Genomic DNA, 18,392 nt, shown 5'->3' on the forward strand with positions numbered 1-18,392 from the left:
TGTAGTGAGACAGACAGAGGAATGTTTAAAAAAAGGAAAAGTTCAGGATGGCAGCAGAGACAGCTACATCTAGGTAAGGCAATTCCACTGCCAAATCTGCAGGAGTACCTGCAAAGGTTCCAGAAGAGCTTTGCACATGTTTGTGAAATGCTGTTGTCCTCTAGAATGTCAACTACTTTGAAGACCCAATGACAAGTTAAACAATGGCCTGGATAATTAATTGGCTGTGTCTCTAGAGATTTTAAAGAAACATTTACTAAAGAAGATTTCGAGAATCAACACGTAATGGTTACTATTTGGGAATTGACAAGAATGACTGATTTTGAGTGCTTCCTGATTTATTCTTACTAACCTAACCGTTATAAGGCAGAAGCCCAAAACAAGCAAATATACATTCAAAAGACAAAGGGGTTGTCTTGCTTATTTCTACCACTCCCACTATGAATCATGCCATTGGATTCAGGGGTGGTTTGTGTGTGTGAGTATCATCTGGTCCCATGGTGGAACTGTTAAACCCAACATTTCTTGGAGACATGGAGGTGCTGGTGAGGGTGCCAGTGTGGGTGACATGCTGTTCAGTGTAGTTACTAGTAGTGCAAGCAGACAAAATTGTAGGCATAATTAGTAAATTAACCTAAGATGTCCCTAGCTAGAATCAAGTTCACCCTACTTTCGCACTCAGTGAAGCGGTTGGAGAGTGGTGCTGGTTGGATGACAGTCTCGCTGATTTGAAGTACCCCACAACTGGCAACACTGAGTGATGATGTTTTCTCTTTCAGATACGTGAGCGGGACCTGCCCTTTGTGATGCACACTCTTGCAGCCGAGTTTACCATCCTGAGGGTAGTGAACGGGGAGACGGTGGCAGCTGACAATTTTGGTGTAACAAATGGATTTGCAAAGTCTAAACTTGGTACGTTTCTTTGTTTTGTGTTTGAGTGCGTGTTTTGTCCTGTGAAGTTTTATCTTGTAAATTCTCTTCCGTCCCCACTACCCTTTGGTTTGGTGTGCAACACATGTCTGGTTTTGATAGCTGGAAGAGCAGTCTGATCTAATTCTCCGAGCCCACGTCCTCAGGACATATACCCAAAGTATGAGGAGTCGATACCTGACCATCTTCGGCCAGGCCTGGTTGCTGATTACTGAATTTGTTTTCACAGATGAGATGTATTTGCATAAAGGCTTCACTATAGTCTGAAAAATATCTTGGCATGCTGGCGATCCACTGCGGAGCAGGACTGTGTGCTACCAATGTGGCGAGAAATCCAACACACAGTTAACAGACCATTGAAGGGCACTTGTTGGCGATGCTCCGTTTACGTGCATTTCAGGATCACTTTCCCACAATGTTGTCTCTGAAGGTGGAGGGTTTTCAGTCATTTCTGTCCAGCATGTTCCTGGTGCCACTGTGGTCCAGTCATTCCCATGGTTGACAAGATTACATTTGAATCCCAACCTCTCTAATTCCCTTTCTTGGGGTAAAATCCTTCGTAAGGCTTTTATCTCTTTCAACTCAGCAAGAAATTAAGAGAGAACGAGACGAGGAGCAGCAGCACACATATAGAAGATGCCTTTACAAAAAACATCAAAGTTACATAATACAGTACCATCCAGGTGTGCCCGACGCTTCTTGGCGGAACACTAGCACTGTGGATCATGACTTTGTTATCCTCAGCTGGCATGATGGCTTAGTGATTTAAGTGCTCACCCTTGACATGTGTCCTGAGCTGTAGGTTGTCTATTCAAATCTTACCAAAGCCATCTAACTTATTGTTTATGAATGGAAAATGCTGTGGCACAAAGCGCTAAACAAGTTATTATTATTTCTTTGGTAATATTCCCAGTTTTCATTTGACATTTTCTTATTTTTATGGAGCAGAATCACCGACCAACTACAAGACAAAAAGATGCCATACAAATTTTATACAGAATGCCATTTTATATTACCATGCTCCTGAACAATTAGACCAGTGCATAGTTTAGGATAATCGATCTATTAAAAAACAGTAATGCTGTGCTACATTGTAGCACTCAATTAAGTGACTATGTGCCGATTTAAGTCTCCTCCTCTCAAATTGCTTTGAACAAACAATGGTGTAAACATTTATACAGTACAGTTATACTAACAGCCGTCAAATAAGTGCCAATGTGCCACAAAAAGCCCCCACTGCCTTTAACAAATATTTCATCCCTTCAAGAATAACCTGGAAAGTGGTTTTTCCAATCATAGTACTGGCAATTGGAACTAAAGGCAGGATGCTCAGATCCTCAATAGAGCCTGCATACTCCTGTAACATGTACATGCATCCGTTCCCCTTAGGGTGTGGCTTTAAAGCAAACCCAAAAAAATCTAAATAGCCCACCTTACAGAAGCACGAAAATTTAGAAGCTCCACTATCTACAAGTATCCCTCTTGGAGCCTCCATTGGTGCTGTTACCAATTTGGGGTCAAACTCTTATAGTGTGTCCATAAAACAGCATGAGGCTTTGAAACTTTTCAAAACCCCCACACGTCTCGGATCCACCTCCTCAAATCTTTTCGTCCTGAGCGTTTTGTTAACCACTCATGAAAAGATGGAACCCTGGATGACTTCCAGTTCTGGAAAATAAATGAACGATCAATTAAAGAAGCAGTTGAGATAAACATCTGTCCCCACTAGCCAATATCCAAACCCCACTCTTCCTGACAAACACAAATAGTGCCACACCCACCTCTGTGTTTATAGTCACCTGGAGGCCAAGACTAAGATATGCAAAACCTTTTACCAAAACTGTTCCAACAGCTGACTACTAATTTTGAGGCTCAGCTTATGACGACGGGTGTACTCTCCCAGAAATTTATATATTTCCGCTTTTTGAACCGCGACGACTTTTTGAAGATATCGATGAAATTAAAGATGGACGAAATAATGACCGCATGAAGAGATTATGACGCTATTTAGTCTGACATAGTACCGTACCATAAACAGGTAATACCTGGAATGTGGAGTATGAATTATGAGGAACTTTTTCATGCCCTAAAGAAGTCAATGGGTGATTGGTTCCCGTGACGAAACGCGTGTCGGCTCTGTCTTTCTGGCTACATTTTGTATGATACCAATGAATACTATATGAAGATTGACTATATGATGGAAATTTCACGTTTAAGAAGAGAAAATAAAATAAAAGGAACTGATTCAATGAACTTACAAAATGAAAAGAATCTGATTTGATTTCCTTTTCTCTTAAGAATTGATATTTGCTGCATTGTGCTCGGACATTTATTGCTCTAAAAAAAATATGTAGCCAGCCCTCCTTCCCCTTTTCTGACATAGGAAGCACCCATTCTCTACCACCGTTTACATTCTGTAGAGGGCGGCAGGAGTATAGTAAGCCATCCAACGAGATAGGAAGGACATCCTCTTAAAATTTGCTGCCCTTAAAGCCTTGTAGCCTACTAATGGAATAGAGTGCCAGTCCACCTCCAAAAGAGTGCATTGTGTGGAAAGGCTGCCCCCCTGGTCACGTAGTAATGTATACCAATTACCAGTTCACTTTTAAGTTTTGACCTTAAAAGTGATCACATGATAGGGTGGGGATTTAAGCTAGATTCCAGGCAGTAATTTTTAAAAACAAGGGTGATGTGCTGGAACCCCAAAAAAGAACAATTTGCAGTGATGACTACACGAGTCTGCAATTCTTTCCATTAACATGAAATGGCTTAATTCTTTAAAGCCATTAGATTTCCAAAATCTTGACTGATTTTGTGATATTGAACAACCATCATATTTACACATGTAAGATACTCAAAGCCCGCTGAAAAGGCTTTTCAATAAATAAAGCGATTGGAGTCGGTCAATAATCTCTTGTAACACCATTTACCTTGGTTTTTTGGGGGGAGTTTAGCTGTTTTTATAAAGACCGTCAACTGAGATTCTGCTCCCTGGATCCTTTTTTCTATAAAAAACAAATGACTGTCCCCTTCTTGTTTATTGATCTTGCTAGCGCCTCTAATTGCGCAGCTTCATAATATGGGATAATGCCAGCCCTCCCCCCAACTAATGTCTAGTTGGAGTACGGAAAGGTTTACCCTAGATGCCTTCTTCCACTTGTAGTTCCTTAAAAGTACTTCCAACTTAGTAAAATATGGGGACAAAAAAAGTAATGACAGTAGAGCTAGAAAAGAAATAATAGCAGAGCTAGTATCGACATTCTAATAAGAGCTACTTTGCTCACTAATGTAAGGGGGAGTACTGCCCATCTATCCAAAAAAAACCTGATCTTCTTGAGCATTACCAGGCAGTTTAATTGAAAAGCTGGGAGTAGTTATCCCCAGATATCGAGTCGATTTTGGAAAGCTGGCCTGTTGCTTCATAGAAGAAGGAAGATCACTAGCTAAGGAATTAAAAAGAAGCATTTCTGTTTTATTCTAATTAATTTTATACCCCCCAATCCCTTTCAACAGCTGAAATATGCTCTTCCACCTGACTCTGTTACTGTAGCCTATGTCTCTATTCAAAAAGTTTTTTTCCCCGAACGCTGAGACCTGAGCAACATGGCTGATGCCCAGTGGAGTTGCAAGACAGCTAATGAGGAGATTGGTCCTGGATTACCCCTCAACCGTAACCTACCCAGCCGGACATTAGTCACAGTTCTTCCTCGTCTCCCCGCTATTACTCCTTCCTCCCCTCCCTCCTACGAATTCTTGCAACATTGTTTGTGTACTGTACCTTACTATGCTCGTGTAACTGATGTAACTTTAAACGCAACAATCCTAAATGTAAAGCGCTCTGATACCCTCTTAGGACAAGTTTGCGCTTTATAAAACTTTATAAATAAATAAATGAAAGTCATCTAACACCAGTTGGATAATCTTCTTCTCTCGCCTAAGATATAGGATTATATCATTCGAAAGCATTTTTTGCGTAGGCAGCCCCTTAACGGGGGCCTTGATACTCTCATTCTTTGGAATCTTAACAGCCAGGGGCTCTATAAACAAAGTGAATAAAATCGGGGACAGAGGAAAACCCTGTTGCTTTTCCCTTCTTATATTTACTACCCCTGCAGGTTTGGAATTCACAAAGACCTTTGCTTGTTCCTCTTGATACAAATTCCGCAGCATAGGGACGAATAGGGAAGGAAAGCTAAACCTTTCCAGGCTAAAAAAGTGTGTCCCAATTAACCAGGTCTAATGCTTTCTCTGCATCAACCATATTACTGCTGCACAAGTCTGGTTAACAGTAAAGTAGTCCAGTGCATGTATTAAGAATCCCGTATTCACTGACATCACCTGACCCGCTGCAAACCCTGTATGATCATTATGTGTTAAAGTCTGGGCTACCGAGGTAATACATATGGCCCATACTTTAATGAAACACTTATAGTCCAAGTTAAATAAGCTATTTGGTTGGTAGAAATTAACATCTTTTGGGTTGTTATCCTTCTTTAAAAAACAAACAACTGTGGATTCCTTAAAGGAAAAAGGAACTTTCCCCACCTTTAATCACAAAATTGAATACCTCTATCAAAAAGGGTATAAATTCACTTGCAAATACTTAAAAAAAACTCAACCAGAAATCCATTATTGCCACATGGCTTCCCACTAGGCAATGTGGCGAGAGCTTCCTGAACCTCTGTCCCTGATATAATAGAGGCCAGTCTTTCAGCCTATGAAGTTTTGGGCTGTGGAAGCCTGATGGACTGAAAATATTCAATTATATTGGCCTGCAAGATTATACAGAGCCTTATCATGCTGCAGGAAAACTTGGGGCACCCCAGCCTTACCAGAGACGAACTCCCCAGTACCTTACTTCTGTAACTGAGTATCAAACGGAGCATCGTGCTTAACCCGCAATGACCATGCAAGAAATTTCCCAAGCATCTGGCTTTCCTCATATACCCACTACTGAAAAGCCCTTGAACTATTGATTTTCTCCATGATAAAGAATTCCCTCAAATCCCGCTTTGCTTTACTCAAATGGCTCTCTATGTGAGAGTAACATCCCTGAGGCCTATTATTGACCTGAAGAGCAACATTGGTTGATGATTGAAGCTCAGCTATACGCTTTACCTGTAATTTCGATTGATGCGCCTTATAAGCAATGATTCACCACTGGACTGTTGCCTTAAAGGCTTCCCAAACCAAGAACAACTAAGCTGTTCCCCTCCCTATTCAGAGTAAAACAATCTCCGATAAACGTTCTCCTCTCTTCCAGCCAATCTTTGGTAGTAAGAGACTCCTATCCCGCTTCCACCTGGTGGGCCTTTCCCCTCCGATTGTACCAAACTCAAGTACAATGATAGCCAGGGAATAAACGGAAAATGAGTATGCCCATATATCTGAGCTAACCCATTTTAGCGAATTGGAAATTAAAAAATAGTCCATACGAGAAGCTGAATGAAAGCGGTGTGAGAAGCAGGTATATTGTGACAGACCAGGATGATCACTATCCCAAGGATCAAGTAGTTAAAAATCTTGCTTCAGTGCATCCACCTCCTTTTTTTGTTTGGGGCTTCGATTGTTTTTTAAAATTCTTATTTGATGTATCTCTTGCCACGTCCTGGATGAAATTAAAATCCCCCCTTGGATTATCGGACCAACTGCTCCAACAGCAATATTATAAATCTGTTTTAGTGAATCCGGTTCATCGAAAACTGGGGTATATTAATTGACCAGGTTCAAGGGATTACCATTCACACTAACTTTCAACCAAATCAACCTTCCCTGGAGATCTCTAAACACGTGGAAAACCACCCACTCTAGCCCTCTGCCTAAATACACTGTCAGACTAGCCGAAGCAAAATACACTTTTGAATAAATCTTCAGAATAAACCGTTCTGGAGAATTACTTCTGGTTCTCCTGCAAAAATATTTCTGAAGTGAAAGAAGTTGGCCATCTACTCAGCAGCCCCGTAAATCTGCATATTTGACATGCCACTAATATTGCACGAGATACATTTTGCTTCAGTATCCATTACACTAAAAGCCTTTTGTCCCCAATAATAAGATTCCTGCATACTATATTGCCAGAACTTCAAGATTAATGCTGCTTCTGTCCAGTTTTACTATGCATGCTTCCCTCCACACCCTTCTCCCCACCCCAACCCCTCCGCCGTTCCACCAATTGACACCCAACGTGGCCCAAAACCCCTAAGACCACTGCGGTAGGGAAATCACCCACAATATCCCGCTCGCCACGCCAACCCACACAGTGTATCATGGTATTTCATTCAGAAGACACTACACCCACCCTCAGCTGCCTCCAGTGCCCCTGTCCAGCAAGAACCCTTAGGTCCTGCACTTTCTTAGGCTCCCAACAGAACGTCTTTTCTGGCAGCATCTTTGTCCACAGCATCATTAGCCGTCCTCATCCTTGATAGCTGCAGATACCTCATTCATATCAAAAGGGTCTCAAGCTTCTAGCACATCACTTCCTCTGACAACATCATGTAGATCATTGGCCTGGCCCAACATTCAGCAGGACAGCATAGACCCATATCATGATTATAATCCATTAGAGATCTTTTGCAGGAGCTCCTGAGCCTCTGTTAAGCTAGTAAACATATGAAACTACCCTTTGACCGAGACCTTTCACTTCGATTTGTGTCCACTAGTAGCGTGAGCACCCTCAGCATGTGTCCTGAGCTGTAGGCAGTCTGTACAAATCTTGCCAAAGCCAACTTATTGTTTATAAATGTAAAATGCTGTGGCACAAAGCGCTAAGCAAGTTATTATTGTTATTAATTCTTTTGTAAAAATTCCCAGTTACATTACCAATGCATGTTTTAACCTTGAATACCAAATCACAAATCACTAAACTTCAGAATGTCCCTATTGCTGCGCCTTGCGCAGCACAAATGACCAGTACGACCCTCGTGCAGGTACGGTCTGAGCTGCTCTTCAGTTTCATGTATGTACCCAGCTCAGGGCTGACTGCTCTTGGTTTGTTATCTTATCTCAGTGCTCTTGCATAGTTATTGACGAGCCAGATAACGCCGAAGAAGGTGGCTGCCATCCCACAAGATGATCTGTTTTGTCACCACCTTAGTTGATGAGGCCATTGATACGAAGAAGTAATCCTTTTTACAATTCCAAGACAACATTTTCTTATATTTCATGTACTTGCACATGGGGGCTACTGGTCTAGATCTGCTGCATATCTGTAAAATGATGTCCCTAGTAAATACTGAGAAATAAACACAAAGTTTAAATTTTCCAAAGATTATGCTTTCTGTGCCTTCACATATGGACCACCACAGTGCAAAGTGGTCACTGACACTTTGAGGAGGCTTGCCCCATCATCAGAAGCCAAAGGTATTCACTGTCCCTCTAAGAGTCTACAAGACAAAGAATCCTGGAGTAGACCAAATGAGCAGGAGCACCAGAAATCCTATTGACAGTCCAACACTTTATTAGTTAGTCACCGTCAAAGGACCCCATCCATGCTCTCACCTGCTCCGAACCATCATCTAGACTGAATACAAACATTCCATTTACGTAGCAACCGACCAGAACACGCTTAACATTCTTATAATACCGCACCATACCAAATGTAAGGCTCTTGTTCTGAAAACCTACAAAGGTATTCCATTATTGGTGGGAATGGACAGCTACGCCTGTCATCAGGATGCAACTGGCTTAACTGAAGACCTGATTAGTAGTCTAGAATGTGCAGAAAGAAATAAGTGGCCTCCAATTTATTGACTACTTCATCCCCACCAGACATGGAATGTTTAAACTTTGAAAGATGGGTGTGATAACAATGAAATGTCCTATTGTAAGGACATGAAGCAGCTTCAACTCCCAGCAGTATGTCTCCAGGTTAGTCAAGATTTAGGCTCCCCTTGTGTGCGCTGTTCTGGTTGGTGAAGTTCATTTATGCATTCCTAGTGATTCGAGCATCATTCAGAATGTTAACTAGGGTACACCATGTCTTTTTCCTGAACTTTCCCCCCTGTAACCCTGGACTGCTTTCTCACCTTCCTCAGGAGCCTTGTTTCCTACCCTAGGAGACTACTTCAAGTTAAGGAGATGACTGGTGTTGTCGGTGCCCAATGTGTGGAGGTGAACAGAAACATCCCATGTGGTTATCCGCACACCACCTCTGCAACATTTTTCTCATTTTTATTAAAGGGTTTAACTCCTAAATTAAGGCGTGGAAAACAAACAAATGCATTACTAATAATGAATTTTTATGAATTTCACAGCCCTTTGACAAATAGCCTCCCTGTTATTTTGTCTTAGCTACACAGTTATCTTTGTATTGTGTTTAAGCTGTTTTCAAATCGAGAAAGCTCAATTTAGGTTGAAGAAACTAATTCATTGAAGGTTTTGTTTGATTTTTGACAACAGTGTTTGCTCAACTAAAAATAAACATGTTTCAGAAATGTTCTCAAATCACAAAGTAGACTCAATGAAACAAACTATGAGCAAACATTCTGACGCAAAAATGTTGAAAGTAGCAATACACTGATTAAAGTAGTCAGAACACTTTGTGTAGTTATCTCCCAAACAATATTTTTATTTATTTGTAAAGTTTTATAAAGCGCAAACAAGACCTACAGGGGTATCACAGCGCTGTACAAAGTTGTCACCAGCAAGGGTACAAACATAATGCAAGTAAGTGAAGTTACAACCTGTGGAAAACATTCAAGTTAAAGAGTAGGGGGTATCAACGGTGCCTGGAACAGTTGAAAACATTCAAGTTAAAGAGTAGGGGTATCAACGGTGCCTGGAACAGTTGAAAACATTCAAGTTAAAGAGTAGGGGGTATCAACGGTGCCTGGAACAGTTGAAAACATTCAAGTTAAAGAGTAGGGGTATCAACGGTGCCTGGAACAGTTGAAAACATTCAAGTTAAAGAGTAGGGGTATCAACGGTGCCTGGAACACGCAGAGTAAATATCATACAATAGAAAGAACCAAGAAGTGCAATACGAATCAGGGAATTTTAACAAAACAAAAAAAAACAAGAGCGAGATCATCAGTTAATGCAGTTAAGGATTAACCGACACAGGCGCATAATCTTAGGAATCGGGAGTTAATGTTCGTTCACTAGTAGTTGTTTTACCAGTTTTTTAAAGGAAGTAGTGGAAGGATTGGATCTGATCTCGGATGGCAAGGAGTTCCAGGTTCTTGGAGCAAGACCAGTGAAAGCACGGTTGTAGGATCAATACGAAACATGACCGCGTTTATATTTATATTTTTGAGTTTTCCCAGGTTGTTTTTCACATATTAGGCTGTCTAGTGATAGGTCCTTTTTATTTTTTCAACTTTTTTATTTCTGTCTTTTGGTCTGCATACTATGGTACATTTTGTGTGTATTTAATTCTATTCACACTATATTGCGGTTTGTATAAGCACAAACATGTTTACTCACTTGTCTATCACCCTAATACGGGGCCCATAAATGCACAAGGCTTTCCAAAGCTAAGCGAACAGTCAGAAGTACCGCTTGGCGGATGTCGACATAGTGACACTTTCCTGGCCTAGATATACTGACCAAACGTACTTTGTGTTTGTTTTCCAGTTCAAAGACCTGTGATCCATCCCCTCTCCAGCCCCAGCAACATGTTCTGTGTCACTAGCCTGGATCCAGATACCCTCCCTGCAGTCGCCACGCTCCTAATGGACGTCATGTTTTACTCCAATGGGTATGTTCCAGCGGTGTCAAGTTTGGTGTGTTACTGTGTTGAGTGTTGTCATTGAGCTTCAGGAAGTAGGATCTGGAACCAAGATTTATGAAAACCCGGGTCAGACTGATTGGATTTGTGATGGTGATCATTTTGCACAAAACTTTTGAATAGTTGGTGTTTGAGAGAGCGAGGATGTTTCAAATATATGGCAGATCGAGGGCGATGGAGAAGCTGATGTCCACCATTGACTTGTGCTGTGGCTTTGTCAGCTGTAGCACCAGCTTTAAAAAGGGGTGAAGGGAACACTGCCTGCCGGCTTCAGTCCACCCCGAGGCATTCTGCTCCATGCACTCATCAATAGATTTCATATTCACCAATAGTCAAGGTTTGCTGCCCATTGTAGGCACAGCAATTGCCGGATATCTTGGACTTGTGTGTGTTTTTGTGGTAACTAGCTCCCACCACAAGGAGCAATCCATTTGTGGTTGCTTGGAAAGCCACTCTCAGTATATCAGGTTCTGAGCCACTCCAAGACCCACAGCTGCATCTCCCCGTCAACCCACCATCCTTTAGAAAACTTAAGGAGTGGAACGGGGCGCACACTGCCTGCCGGCATCATTCTACCCAATGTATTCAGGTGGATGCTCGCGTCATAGTTTTAATTCTCACAATTGATCAAGTGTTTGCAACCCACTGTTGGCACCAACATTTTTGGATATCATTGGCAAGTGTTTGCCCCTAGTTGGCACTGATTGGCAAAGAGAAATTGGTTTGTTTGGGGTGCTTGGCAAGCAAATTTAATTTTGTAGGTGCATCCCGGCTTTCGTCAACCCTAAATCCTTTGGGGCAATGTGGCCTGCGAGGAACCTAAAGCGACTGTTCTCATGCGCTGCATTTACCATCACGTTTCTTGGTAAGAATGTGTGATGGTGTGCCTGCAGAGTGCTCCCCTCCAGCCTTTGATTCGCTCTTCCTTGTAGTTTCTGGCTGATGAGCCCCTGTGGACCTGCCGCATATGAGGGGTGCTTTACATGAAAGACTTGAAGTAGCATTTCTAAGCACCCCTTAATAACTGTTGATGAAGGGCAGTAATCTAGTAACACATGCCCAGAGATGTGCAGCACTGGAGGCAACCAGAATGGCAAACACTTAACCTGCGAGTAAACTACAGTGACTATTATAATGCGCTGCACTTACCGTAAAGCATCTGGGAGAAAACATGGACTGGTATGCCAGATGCCAGCATGCTCCCCACCCTCCATTGCCCGGCTAGAGGTTCTTTATTGAGCTGTGCCAGGACAGAAGAAAGTGGATAAGTCTAACCCAAGCTTTGGCAAATGCCCTAACAATAAATAATGAAATACTTTATTTCTGTATTGAATCCTTGTCTGCTTCTGCTAGTTAGTACTGAAAGCTACTTAGGGAAGAGTTTACCTGATTCTCCTCAGTCCTGAGACCTGTAACAAAGGTCACTGAAGAAGCACAGCCCTGGATGTTATCGAAATAACTTGGAATCACAGCTAATCTGGGTGATATTCGAGATGATATCTATTCGAAAATCTACCCCACCCCCCTCCAATAATGTTTCAATATCCGATGCAGTGTGTTTCGGCTGTCTGCATGCCATGCCAAAGGAGAAAGGTGTCAGAAACTGACATTTTGTACATTAGGTCCTTAAAATGTGGCTATAAGCTACATAGTAAATCATACATTTGCTTGGCATTAGTTAAGAGCTGAGCTGGTAGTACGTGTATCTACCGAATGTCTTGTGGACAGTAGTAGGCTGTATCTGGGTTCAAGTCCTGTCTCCTGTTCTGTTTTTTGCTTCCCGTTTCTAGGAGCTTGGTGGCTGCTCTGGGTAATTGGCTGTTTCCAATTATAGGCTCATTTGTCAAGTATCTGTAGCTGGTTCTGCTGTCACATAGACCTGCTGCCGTCAGGCAGCTGACAGACTAGCAGAGGCCCAGAATGGTGTCACTCATCCCCGGAAGGGGCACGCCAGACGAGGAAACATGCTGCGCTGTATAGGAATTTGCTCCTGTGTGTTTTATTGCACTGCCAGCACACACAGCTATCCACAACTTAATCTATTCATAGGTGCAGTCAGTAACTTTGAATAACATCACTGCGGAAGATAGCATGACTAAGATGTTTACATTGACACAATATAGATAGTCGCGTGAAGAGTTACTTGTGCAATGTTTGGTAAAATTGTTATTTTTATGTATTCTGTGACCTTTGCATTTGGGTGTTTTTTTTTAACCCCTTTAGTGCTGCCGTCGGCCAACGGTAGTCGCGAGCACTACCTTGCCAGTGCCGCACACGTCCGTTGGCCGACGAGGCCGCACCCGTTTCTATTAACGTTCAGCACTGGCGCAGAACGTTCGAAGCAACAAACGGGTTAAACAACTTGAAGTTTGCGTAGGACTCTTGCAAAATCTTTAGCATATGTAAGTTCACAAAAAGGCACGTGCTGCATAGCAAATGTACAAGTTGGAAAAGATGTGCCAGAGAGTGAAATAAGCAGATTTTGTAACCTAAAGAACTCAACGTTTTACTTGTTTAAAACTGTCCCAACACTGCTCAACTGTTAAAATGATACTACCGGTTGTTCTACAGGATCAGCAGCGGCTTCTCCACTAAGACGGAGGATTGTCGCCCCACTGCTATCAGAGAAGTGCAACAAGGAAAAATAAAATGAGAATAACACCTTGTTCGTAACATTTTAATATTCTACACGGAGCCAGGTTGGGCCGGACCTGGGCGGGTTCACAGGAGGAGGAGTGGTATTGGCACTGCTAAGTACGCGTGACAGTTTGAACTGTCACAAGGCTCCCAGGCATCGCCTGAGCGGCCAAACGGACCAATCACGACTCTGCTATCATGCTTGTGACAGCAGCGTTGTGATTGACGTAGGGGAGCCATCGACCTTAATTCTATCGACTCAGGAGGAAGGTAAGAGTACCGATGAGAGGTGGCGGCCATAACCAGGTAAGTGATTTTTTTTTTCAACTGCCCCGCCTCCCCCGTTCCTTAGCAGCCGCCACTGTAAAGGGAAGATGTCCTTTAAATGTGTTCTTTACAAACCTCTCATACATGGGACCGGTTTTGTATTTACTGTGAAATATGTCATTGTAGTAAGTACAAATTGTGGTTTTTCCTCTTCTAAAAAGCTATCACCGAACATGTAAGCCAAAATCTCAGGTGCTGTAAAATTTAAATTTTTCTTTAGAAACATAACACTCAGCATCGTGTATAAATGATCTCTTTCCCTCACAAGGTTTTGGCCACTACACGGGTGCCCATTGTGCATTGGCATAAGGTAGATCTGTAACCTCAATCTAAAAAAAAATGTTTTGGCAAAGCCAATCGGTCTGGTATTGGCTGGCAGACGTTTAGCTATGTCAGTGCCTGTGTCATGGTTTTGGTAAAACTTTATTTTGAAAAGCAACTAAGTCCTCGTCAGTATAAGAAATTAACACGGACTATAAAAAACAATATTTTTGTGCCTTACAAAGCACACTTGCCACAGAAGTCTCTGGGATAGAAGGGATCTGCCTTGTGTGTGGATGTGCTCTTTGTGATAGGGAAGAATGCTGTCACTCAGAGTGACGTTCGCTCAAGTCTGAAGTGCGATGATTCATCACTCCATAGTGTATGCTCTAAGGGGCTGAAGGAAAATGTGATTAACAACTAAAGAGCAGTAGATGAAGAGGGTTGGCTCAAAACCCCTATAAGTAGACTATATATATATTACATTTTAGTCAAATGAAAGGTATTGGCTAACACCAGACCTAAAAACAGGCTAGAAAACTAGTGAGAACTGAAGGGAATGGTGGGGTAGAGGGGGGGGACAGGGGCAAAAGGCAGTGACCCCTATTTGATCACAATTCAAAAGGTGGTGAAAACTGTTGTATGTATGCAGGGATTCTTCCTTGTTACAAGTAGTAGTTGACCTTAAAAACACCTTAAATAGCTAAAGATAGTTATAATAAGCAATCCTTTGTAGTTGCCAACATTGAGGTCCTGCTGCCAAGTAGATGATCACAAATGCATAAAGGGGCTTTTACATGTTCATCATGTTTGATGTATCCATCCATGGTTTAATGGATGGATAAATGTGAGCGCTATAAAAGCAAAGAGCCTTTATGTGGCAATGTGGGTAATTGGTCCAAACCTATGCTATTCAGAGTAGTTGTCCAACATTGCACATAATTTGACAAATCTCGCCCACCACTATCCTTCTTATTTTATGAAAAAAATTAATTGAAACCTTCGGACAGTCCTATGAACCAATAGCTCACCCCTCCAATCGCCCATGGAAAGAAACACATTTGTACCATGCTAACAAGACAAGACAAAAACACCCTTATGCGCTGCAAAGAATGTCTCATTTAACCAAAACATCATCTGTACTCTTTGTGGTATAACGTGTGGATGTCCCCTCCATCCCATAGTCAATACCTCTATAACTGTGCCATTTAGAACATATCTAATTGTGCTTGCGTGGGTAACCCCTGCACTCCTAAATAGGCAATTCCAGAGACATACAATGGTCTAGTCTCTTGGCCCACCTCTCTAAGGATTCGCTAGTTCACGGAACCCTGCCGAAGCTTGAAGCGAGTAATACGTATTCTATTCAATATTCTTAATTGATTCATTCAGAAATGTTCTGCACTGGCAATCTTGCGGAGAGCCATCTTGCGGAAAGGCATCTTGCCAGTTATCATCCACAATGTCTACCTGAACCACCCTCAGGTTATCAAAAGTATCGGGTGAGTTATTTACTGTAGTCTGAGATAGAAAGAATTTTATTTGTCATATCTCACCCGTCAGTAGGTGGAATTCCAGCAGTTTGTGATCAGGAAGCTCGGTCAGGGTCGTAGTAGTAGTAGGGCATGCTGGAGTTAGAGACCGAGTAAAAATGGACTCCTGCACATGTCGAATGAATCCTACAATTGCAAGAACGAAGCCATAAAGTTTCACTCCATAACATCTCCTAACATAGAGAGGCCAATTACATCCCATCCCCGAAACCACTGCAGGGTCACAACATCACTGAAGGCAGTTCTCATCCAGAGTGGAGTCTTCCTAGTGAGTCGCACGAGCTACCCCAGGCCCATAAGGGTCGCGCCGCAGCTCAAAGACGTGCTGTGTCTCCAGGGAAAGGGACAAAGAAGACGAGTTCCATATAGGCAGGGCCAGACTAGCTGTAATGGGCATTGGGCATTTTCCCAGGAGGCTGGAAGGGTGCAGGCCTGTTTTTCAGCAGCGGGGGTTGGTTTTATATCTGCAATATACTGCAATATAGGGCCCCCCGATGACAAAAGCAGCAAAGCACACTTGCGCATCCCTTCCCCCGCTCCCCCCACCACCTGGGATGGTCCGCCAAATTGCCAGAGCTGCTTTAGGTTCCCAGTTCGGCCGTGCCTATAGGTAGTATAAGTAGACATCAACCATGGCCCAGCACTCTGTAGCAAAGGCTGCGTCTACCACTATGCTTCTGACATTTTACAGTGAATACTTTCATCCCATTTTTACACCAGACACCTTATAGATGCACATGCTATGCATGCTTCTGCTCTCTGGTAGTTGGTGGGAAGACTCAGTTCTCTTAAAAAAACGTTTTCCATTGCTGGCCGCAACAACAAGTACGCCTACCACGACAACAGGTACGCCTGCCATCCGGCCTTCTCGATGACATCGACCAGTACTCCACAATGCAGATGTATCGACACCACTCCATGATTTGGCCAATCACAGATGACATGTGCTGAGCATATTTAGTGTTTGTGATAACGTTTAGTACAGATTCCAAGGGCAGACAAAGTGTTTGCATTAAGGTTCCTAAGAAGGGCGCAAGGCTTCTGGTACATTTGGACCCATAATACTTCAGTTGCAGAACCCGATGGATTGGGTGCTGATTGTCATGCCATCTGACCCGGCTTCAGAATCTGTTAGCAAAGACTACTTGTTAAACTCTGCAGAGGATGAAGATGCAGAATCTGATGGTGATGCAGTTTTGAAGCTGACTTACCAATGGCAGCATCAACAGCGAGGCAGCAAGAAGGTAAACGTCAATACACCACAACAAGATGGTGGAACCTCCAACTTTGCAGGAGTAGTTTAGGGACTTAAGTGAGTGGTCAAAGGCAGACGAAATCAGAATGTCATGTGTTACAAAAAAGTATAAGCGTCAAGCCAATTTGGTAGATTGGCAAGCATTTGTATACCTGTTACTGTTCCTTATAGAGGACATGCTGCCACATGATGAGCGATTAAGGTGCAGATGAGGCAAATTAATTCTACCTGCCCAGACGACTGATCGTGAAATGTGTGATGTGATTAAATAATCTCTTGATTATGTAAAATCCAATAGAAAGGAGAAACCACGGTCATTACAAGTCTATGGTAATCACTGCCAGTAACTAAATGGAAGTTCTGCCTCCAAAACAAACTTTTGAGCATGCGTACCAACAAGGTACATCAATAAGGTCATCCGATTTAACTTTTTTCCTTTTTTTTTTTTGTAATTGTAATGAAAAAAGTGCAACATGGCTTTATATACCAGAAGATTCTAGCCGTGCGGTAATTAAGGGTCTAATTGAGAGTTTAGCAAATGGCTTACGCCGTCACAAATGTAACAACCTTCTTATAGGTGCATTATGTTCTACAGCACTTTTATAAAGTTGGACGGAATATCCATCAGGTTTGTGACTGTGTAACCCATCAACAAACTCTAAATGAGGCCTTAAGTCTTCAGTCATAAAGGAGAAAGTCAGAAATATTTAAAGGTCAACCATGGCAGTCAACTATGTCAAAATGTAATAAAAAATTGGGTACCACGTGCTCAAGGGTAAAACAAACCGATATATGTAGATGCTAAGGCTCTGAAATCGAAGGGGACTGTCATTTCAGCACTGAAAACTTCAGCAAGTATTGAGTGAAGTAGCAGGTATGGACCATTTAATACAGTCTGGATAATTGTGCATTCAGACTCTGTATCAGTAAAAACAAACACCACTATTGAAAAAACTTTACTATGTAGGTTTGGACATTTTTTCTAAAATGTTCTTTATACATTTTAGATCATGCTAAAGGCAGTGATTATGCATATGCAATCTGTTTGTAAGCGTTTTCTTGTTAATAATCCCATGCTGTTGTGTCTTGGGCAGATTAGTGGGAGTTTGGGATGATTTGGGTTATTGAACAATTATTGAGGATGGAGTTTTGGTACAACCCCATAACAGATTACAGAAACGATTTTGTTTCTTGTGAGCAGTTTCTGAATAGCTTTTCTATGACTCTTTGCTGGCTTGTAAAAATGAACACTGATTCATTGTCTTACTTAGTCCCTAAAGCCAGGGTTGGTTTCTTTGCTAACTCGCCCACTGGTAAATCAAAGAATAATAAATACCTTGAAAGCATTAGGCAACCAATGCTTATTTGCGATAACTCTTATATTCTGTTTATAATTTGGTGTACTCATCATCAAGAAATCTTTTTTTCGGTAATGTACCATAAAAGTAGACAAAAGCACATAAAAACAATAGCAATAGATGACAATTTAGAACCCCACATCAGACACGTCTTACAAACCTCCTTTTCCACTCAACAAGTCCCTATGGAGTGGAAGAAGGCCATAGTACTGCCAATAAGGAAAAAACCGAATGTAAGCATGGAGGTGCTGGAAAACCTCAGACCTATCTCCTTATTGCCGTACGTAGCGAAAGTGGCTGAGAAGGTGGTCAACGTGCAGCTTATGGAGCACCTGGAGAGA

General features: G+C 42.1%; 1 protein-coding gene across 1 annotated transcript in view; it reads left to right on the forward strand.

The window, feature by feature from the left end:
• CASTOR2 (cytosolic arginine sensor for mTORC1 subunit 2) overlaps positions 1 to 18,392 on the forward strand; it is a 321,588-nt gene that overhangs the window by 261,911 nt on the left and 41,285 nt on the right. Inside the window, exons 4-5 of the mRNA XM_086954590.1 lie at positions 780 to 912; positions 10,507 to 10,630. Of these exons, the coding sequence (XP_086810716.1) occupies positions 780 to 912; positions 10,507 to 10,630 (257 nt within the window). The remainder of the gene's footprint in view (positions 1 to 779; positions 913 to 10,506; positions 10,631 to 18,392) is intronic.

The sequence above is a fragment of the Lissotriton vulgaris genome, chromosome 2_1, assembly GCF_964263255.1.
Source record: "Lissotriton vulgaris chromosome 2_1, aLisVul1.2, whole genome shotgun sequence".
Lineage (NCBI taxonomy): Eukaryota > Metazoa > Chordata > Amphibia > Caudata > Salamandridae > Lissotriton > Lissotriton vulgaris.